Here is an 8,179-nt window from a genome sequence, read left to right as displayed (position 1 = left end):
TTGCTAGAAGTGTCCAAGAGGGTTCTATCTTGCTCTCCCATCCCTTGACATATGTATCCAAGCAATACTTGAGTGTCGATCATGTGATTAGGGCATGCATCTAGTAATTTGCGAAACCGTTCCCAATACTCATAGAGTGGTTCCGTCTCACCTTGTACAATACAAGACATTTCCTTCCTTAGCCTATCCATCTTTTCCGGGGGCAAGAATTTATCCAAGAACCCCCTTCTAAGTAGGTCCCAATCGGAGGTAACTTCACTAGAGAGGGTGTAGAACCATTCTTTGGCCTTGTCCTCAAGAGAGAAAGGGAAAGCAAACAACCATATAGCAACTTCATCGGACCCTTCCCGTCTAGTAGTCGAGCATATGCGATGGAAGTCCTTGAGATGTCGAATAGGGTCTTGTGCGGGAAGCCCGTGAAACTTGGGTAGGAGGTTGATCAAAGCGGTCTTCAATTCAAAGTTCGCATTCAAATTGGGGTGAGTTACATGAAGGGGTTGAAGGACATAATCCGGTGCACCCGCTTCCTTGATGGTAACTCTCCTTGGAGCGTCCATGGTATTAGTACCTAAAACAAAAGAAGAATTGTTAGTGAGATTGATGGGAGTATGATTAATGCCTTCTTTGAGTGACGGTTCAATGTTCACTTCTAGTAAGGTGGTTGAGGTGGTGAAAACCTCTTCACCTTTTCCAAATCTTAGCCGCCTCCGAGCTTGTCTAATATGAAACAAAGTTCGTTCTATTTCCGGATCAAAAGGGGCTAAGCTCGGATTCGGTTGTGAACGCGTCATGCAATGAAAGGGAAATGGAATTCATTGTAACGATGAGGAGTTAGTCAATTGAGCAGTTTACAATGAAGTGCAACTATGTACATATATACACGCTTAATCCAAAACAATAACATGGCACACTAAGCAAATCTCCGGCAACGGCGCCATTTTGACAAATGAATTTTTGCCGGTATAGAAATTATCAAATGATCAATCGTAGTATAGTCTAAACCGACGCAAAATCCTTCATCAAACAAATCTACAATCTATATCCGAGAGTACTAGTCTCCCGAGTCGTTCTCCCTTGGAATTGCCAAAGTGTGCATCTTATTGATTTAGTAAGCCTTGTTGGAATTCCTTGAAGGTTTTAGCAAAGTAATGAAAAACAAACAATCAATTATCAAAAGACTTGGCTTAGGGTTGGCATTAGAAATTCTATCCTTATAGTCCATTCAATGTTGACAACAATTAGGCCTTGCTTCATTTAGTTATCCCCTAGGTATAGAGGGAGGTCAAATGAAAGCAATCAACTTGAGTCACAAGTCCTAGCTTCACCTTATGGGAATCTAGCTTTAGTGCACTCCAAGCCAACTAGCAATCCCTAATTCCAAATCAACTATTGATACAACTATTCAACTTCTTCCAAGGACCAAACCCTATGCCAAGTGTGAAAATTCTACTCCATAGCTAGTGTTGTCATTTTATCAAACATGTGATGAGCAAGAAGGAAAGTCATAGTAAAATGAGAAGAAAAGTCGAATTGAAAGTATTGCAACACAAAGATCTAACAACAAGTCTCAAAGAGTAGCAATGAAAATCGAATTCTCAAAATAGAGACGAAATCCAAAATTACAAAGTTGAATTCTAGATCTATGAGAATTGATCAATTGCATCTACTACTTGAAATTGGAGAAGAAAATCTATGACATGAACAAAGTTGAGTGAGAATTGTAATGGATCTCACCAAAAAGTCATTGAAAATTCAGAAATTAGATGAGGATGAACCCTAGTGAAGCTTGGAATCTCCCCCTTCTTCTCCCAAAAAGTATAACTAACTCTCCTCTCCCCAAAATATCTAGATCTAGAAAATGAACTAAAAATTTTTCTTAACCCTTGCTCCTTTGGTCTTCTTAAGCTTTTCCCGCCAAGGTGTTTCCCCAAAAGTGGGATCCTTAACTGCCTCCACGCCTAAGTCACGTGACTTCTTAAAAAAATCATATTCGCAAACCGGCGCGCACGCGCAAGGTACGCGCACGCGCCGTCGAGACGTCTTGTAATGTGCGCGGAGGCGTGATGTACGCGTGCGCACCCATGAAGATCCTGGCTTAGCCGCTTCTTAAGCCGGCTCTTGGCTTTGGCTTCACGTTGCCCTATCCGCGCGGGCGCGCCAAGTGCGCGCACGCGCCATGCGGAAATTTCCAAAGCTTAATCCTCATGCTTCCTTCCTTTGTACCCGTCTTTCTTCTCTCTTTCGGTCCATTCCTACTCTATATCCTGAAACCACTTAACACACAAGTCACGGCATCGAATGGCATCAAGAGAAGATTAGAAATGTATCTATTTTAGTGCGAAATAAGCATGTTTTCATTCATGAGGCGAAACTAGGAAAGGGATGCAAAATCTTGTATTTTCATATAGAAAGTGTGTGGAATCATTGATAAAACCCCTGAAATCAGCACAAGATAAACCCTCAAATTGGGGTTTGTCAATTGCCCCGGGTCCGGAAGATCGGGTTTGCTTTGGGAGGGATTCTGATGAGGACCCCCATTTATTTTTTATGTATGAGAGTCTTTTCACTCGACTGGGAGTGTTTCTACCCTTTTCTGCCTTTGAGGTTTCTGTTCTGCATCACTGTCGTGTCGCTCCTACTCAACTTCAACCCAACTCTTGGAGTTTTTTGAAAGTTTACCAACTTATCAGTCAGGCCTTACATTTTCCGATTTCTTTGAGGATTTTTTTTTTTATCTTTTTCATATGACCAAGCCCTTTAGTGGGCAAAACAATAAACAACAGTTAGTGTCTTTCCGGGCTATTCAAGGTCGGAAAGTTTTCAACCTTTTTTATGAGTCCATCCATGACTTTAAAAATTTCTTTTTTAAAGTTCAAGCTGTAGAGGGTCACCACCCTTTTTCTTGGATGAGAATTTTGTTCCTCGTTTCCCTTTATACTGGTCGGAGGCTTCTCCTATGGAGAAGTATGGTTTGGATGATTTAGACAAAGTCGAAGAGGCTGTTGTGGGGTTCCTCCGAAAAGTTTGGGGGAGGCCCCTTATCTTGATACAAAGAAGTTCCTTCAGGGGTCTCCGACCTTTGTACAGACACAACTAGGTAGATGTGGTTATTTTGTTCCGACTTGTTTGATTTTTCTCCGACTTGTTTTAATTCTGATTCTGGGATTCTGACTTCCTTGTACCTTATCTTTTTCAGAAATGGTAAAGAAAACTTCTGCCTCCTCCTATCAGAAGGTTCAAGATGCGAAGAAAAGATCTCGGGCGAGGGCCACTGGCAATCTTCCTCCTTCTCCTCCTCCTCCTCCTCCTCCTCATACTTTGGGGACTTCCTCTCGTCTCCTTGTGGTATCCTCTTCCTCTACTTCTTCTCTTCCTTCTCGTCTTCCTCTGCCCCGATCTTCTCCTGAACCCGAGAAGAAGAAGCGAAAGACTTCTGGCTCTTCCTTCGGAGCTACATTCGATGGTCCCCAATTTGTCCGAAACTATATTTTCCCTCATTCCTCCATTAATATGGAGGATGCTATGGTTCGGAACCATCTGAATGTCATAGTTCAGGGGAGCATAAGGGTGGCTGGGGTGTTTATGAGACTCTTGGACGTTTTTGAACATACTCCCCTTAGCTCTTTGGGCTCGACCCGAAAGGTTGAGGAGCTCGAAGGGACGATCTCTTTATACCAGGAGGAGGAGAAGAAGCTAAAGGAGGAGGTTGCCAAGTTGAAGGAGGAGAAGGAACGTGGCCGAGAGAGGAAGAAAAAGTTGATGGGCTAGTGTGCCATGGCGGAGGGCCTTAAGGAGAAGGCAGAGCAAAATTATGTTAGGCTCTTTGGGGAGAATTTGGATCTTAAAAAGGAGCTTTCTGGGTGTCGGGACGCTTTCCAAGACTTGGAGGATTCCATTGCTGAGGGAGTGGAGGAGGCGTGGAGGATCTTTAAGGAACAAGTCGGGTTGATTGCTCCCGACCTAGACCTTTCTCCCTTAGATCCTGACAAAATCGTAGTGAATGGCGCAATTGTCTCCCCTCCCTAACCTGAAACTAACTCCGAGTTAAAAACTCGGAGTCTCCTCCTCAGGGAGACGTTCCGAGTTCTTCGGGGGCTCCTTCTGAAGTTCCTGACCAGCCTGCTCCGACTTCTTCTGATGCCGCTCCGACTCATGCTGTTCCGACTCCTGGTGGTGACCTTCCTTCTTCCAATTAAGTTATGTTGGCTATATAGGGGCCGGCCTGTGGGTCCCCTGTTTTTTGAACAATTTTTCTTTATGTTTTTTATTTGCGGTGGTAACTTGCTGACAATTTTGTAGCCTTTTTTGGCTATAAACAAAATTAAAAATACCCTTTTTTGGATAAGGGTTTTAGGTTATCTTTTATGTTGGCCTGTATGCTTTCTGCTTAGGTTTTTTGGAAATCTCTTTTGATCTTTCTTGTTTTTTTTTTCGAAAACCTTTTGTCATTTTGAAAAGGCTTTTATTAGGGCTGACCATCTTTGTTAGCTTGAACTTTTTCCAAAGTTTTGGGACAGTTTCTGCCTATGGTTTTCGATGTAATTTCTTATCTCTTTTTGGGTCGTTCCTTATACTCAATTTTGGATTTTATTGAGTTTTCGTAACTTAGGTTATTTTTGCGATGCATTTCATTTGTCCTCGGTTTCTCGACTTGTAGGTCGACCAATTTCCGAGTTCTTTTATGATCGGCTTATATAACCTCTTTACACCGACTTGTAACTCGTCGTTTATCCTGACGACCATCTAGGTCGGTTCATGGAATTTTCACGCTTTGTCGAGCTTAAGTCGGCGCATTTCGTAGAAAAAATGAAAAGGAATTTATAAGAGATATTGTAAAAGATCTTTATTCATTTGCAAAGGTACTTTATTGCTACTAAGGGTTTTTGATAATTTGTAGCCCCTTAGCCTCTACTTTGATGCCTCATTAAAAATCCCCCTCTAGGAAAAACCCTTTCTTTTGGGAGAAAACCATGAAGTTGGAAAAAGAGTACATCAGAGAGTAGAGTTCGCTTTTAACTGTAGTACCTTTTCATATTACAAGCATGCCATGACCTAGGTAGCTCGGTGCCGCTTAAGTCGGTCACCTTATAATAACATTTTCCTAAGACCTCACTAATTTTGTATAGTCCTTTCCAATTAGCAGCGAGCTTTCCCTCCCCAGATTTGTGACTCCAATATCATTTCTAATTAAAACCAGGTCATCTGGGGTGAAACTCCTTCGAATGAATTTTTTGTTGTATCTAGTAGTCATTCTTTGTTTCAATACTGCTTCTCTTATCTGGGCTTGCTCTCGGATCTCAGGGAGCAGCTCAAGTTCCTCTTTGTGCCCCTGTATGTTTCCGACCTCATCATAGAAGATCACCTTTGGACTTTGCTCGCCGATTTCTACTGGTATCATGGCTTCCGCACCATAGGCAAGTCGGAAGGGTGTTTCCCCTGTGGCAGACTGTGGCTTCGTCCGATACGCCCATAATACTTGGGGGAGCTCTTCAGCCCAAGCTCTTTTTGCATCTTGCAACCTTTTCTTCAATCCTGCCAGTATGACTTTGTTGGCTGCTTCGTCTGTCTATTTGCATGTGGATGTTCTACCCAGGTAAACTGGTGTTTGATCTTTATACTGGCTACCAGGCTTCTGAAGGTTGAGTCGGTGAACTGAGTGCCATTATCCGTGGTGATGGAATGAGGTATCCCATACTTTGTGTTAATGTTTTTGTAGAGGAACTTCTGACTTCTCTGGGTAGTGATGGTAGCTAATGGTTCTGCTTCTATCCACTTTCTGAAGTAGTCTATTCCCACTATTAAGTATTTTACTTGTCCTGGGGCTTGGGGAAAAGGTCCTAACAGATCCATCCCCCATTTTGCGAAAGGCCATGGAGAAGTTATACTTATGAGTTCCTCGGGGGGAGCCACGTGGAAGTTTGCATGCATTTGGCATGGCTGGCACTTCTTCACAAATTATGTGGCATCCTTCTCCAAGGTCGGCCAGTAGAACCCAACTCGGATTACTTTTCTGGCTAGCGACCTAGCACCGAGATTATTTCCGCAGATTTCATTATGAACCTCCTCTAACACTTCGGTTGTCTTTGAGGTCGGGACGCACTTTAGCAGTGGTGTGGATATTCCTCTTTTATAGAGGATATTTTTCACTAGAGTGTAGTGTTGTGCTTCCCTCCGAATCTTCTTGGCCTCTTTTTCCTCTTTGGGGAGGATGTCGAATTTTAGATATTCGACTAAGGGATCATCCATCCGAGGTTTAATTCGGTGACTTCGAGGACATCTTGTTTGGCCTCTGCTTTAACTATAGAGGGTTCTTGGAGAGTTTCCTGGATCAAGCTTCTATTATTCCCGCCTGGTTTGGTACTTGCTAGCTTGGAGAGGGCGTCTGCTCTGCTGTTAAGATCCGAGTTATATGTCTGATCTCTGTTTCTGCAAAGCGCCTGAGGTGTTCCAAGGTTTTGTCCAAGTATCTTTTCATATTTGGCTCTTTGGCTTGATACTCTCCATTTATTTGGGAGGTCACTACTTAAGAGTCGCTGAATATCATCACTTTTGTTGCACCGACTTCTTCTGCCAACTTCAATCCTGCGATCAGAACTTCATATTCTGCCTGATTATTGGAAGTTGGGAATTCAAATTTGAGGAAAACTTATTTGTGTTCCCCTTCATTGACCAGTATTATGCCTGCACCGCTTCTCGTTTGTTTGAGGATCCATCCACGTATAGCTCCCATGTGGTGGATTTTTCCTCTTGATCTCCTGCATATTCTGCTATGAAGTCGGTGAGGCATTGAGCTTTAATTGCTGTCCGGGTTTTGTACTTCAGGTCGAACTCGGAGAGCTCTATTGCCCATTGAACCATTCTCCCTGCAACATCCGTCTTTTGGAGGATTTGCTTCATGGATTGGTTCGTTCGAACTTTTATTATGTGAGCTTAGAAGTAAGGCCGTAGTCTTCATGAGGCTATTACTAAGGAGTAGGCGAACTTCTCCAGTTTGTGGTACTTTAGTTTAGGGCCTTGTAGAACTTTGCTGGTGAAGTACACAGGATGCTGCCCGACCTCATCTTCCCGTATTAGAGCTGATGCTACAGCTTTGTTTGCTACGGACAAATATAGGACGAGTTCTTCCCCAACTAAAGGTCGGGTCAGGATTGGAGGTTGGCTTAAAAAACCTTTTGAACTCCTGGAATGCTTCTTCGCACTCTGGAGTCCATTCGAACTGGCATCCTTTTCTTAGTAGAGAGAACAGTGGAAGGGATCTTAATGCTGATCCTGCCAGAAATCTGGATAGGGCGGCAAGTCGGCCATTCAATTGTTGGACCTCTCTTAGGCAATTGGGCTTTTCATTTCTAGGATGGCTTTGCACTTATCGGATTTGCTTCGATCCCCCCTTTGCGTTAACATAAACCCTAGAAATTTTCCAGCCTCCACCGCGAAAGTGCAATTTTGCGGAATTTAGCCTCATCCCATGTAACCTTATGGTGTTGAAAACTTGCCGAGAGGTCTGTCAAGAGGCAGGTCTCTCCTTGGTTTTCACCAGCATGTCGTCTATGTAGACTTCCATTAAGTTCCCGAGATGGGGAGCGAACACCTTATTCATCAGCCTTTGGTATGTGGCCCCAGCATCTTTTTAATCCAAAAGGCATGACCACGTAGCAGTAGTTGCTCTAGGTGTGATGAATGATGTTTTTTCTTGGTCCGCCTTGTACATTGGGATTTGGTTGTATCCCGAGTAAGCGTCCATAAACGACAAGTATTGATACCCCGAGCTGGAGTCTACTAGAGTATCAATGCTTAGAAGTGGATATGGGTCTTTGGGACACGCCTTATTCAGGTCGGCGTAGTCAACGCACATCCTCCACTCGCCGTTTTGTTTTTTACTGTACTAGTTGTTAGCCATGTCGGATACTTGACCTCTGATGAAGCGGCTTCCTAAGAGCGCTTGTACCTGCTCCTCCACCGCTTGAACTCGTTCCATACCGAGCTTGTGCCTTCGCTGCTGTACAGGTCGCGACCCAGGATATACTAGAGCCTGTGGGACTGAGCTCGCGGTCTATCCTTGCATGTCGGAGTCTTTCTAGCAAGAGGTCGGAATTATCTTGCAAGACTTTGTCAACTCTGCTTTAGTTTTCCTCTAGGTCGGCTCCTATGTTGGAATTTTCCTCCCCGCCGACCTGTTCTT

At 43.6% G+C, this 8,179-nt stretch overlaps 1 protein-coding gene across 1 annotated transcript; it reads right to left on the bottom strand.

Annotated features, from left to right (window-relative positions):
• Positions 1–4,044: 4,044 nt before the first annotated feature.
• On the bottom strand, positions 4,045–5,928 carry LOC140182934 (uncharacterized). Its single transcript, XM_072230907.1, has 3 exons — positions 5,626–5,928; positions 5,195–5,566; positions 4,045–4,182 (listed from the first exon to the last, which is right to left on the bottom strand). Exons 1-3 carry the CDS (start codon positions 5,926–5,928, stop codon positions 4,045–4,047), a joined length of 813 nt encoding a protein of 270 aa, XP_072087008.1.
• Between the last annotated feature and the right edge of the window lie 2,251 nt (positions 5,929–8,179).

The sequence above is a fragment of the Arachis hypogaea genome, chromosome 20 (assembly GCF_003086295.3).
Source record: "Arachis hypogaea cultivar Tifrunner chromosome 20, arahy.Tifrunner.gnm2.J5K5, whole genome shotgun sequence".
Lineage (NCBI taxonomy): Eukaryota > Viridiplantae > Streptophyta > Magnoliopsida > Fabales > Fabaceae > Arachis > Arachis hypogaea.
Note: the sequence above shows the minus strand (reverse complement) of the source record. Positions and strands in the feature narration are given on the sequence as shown.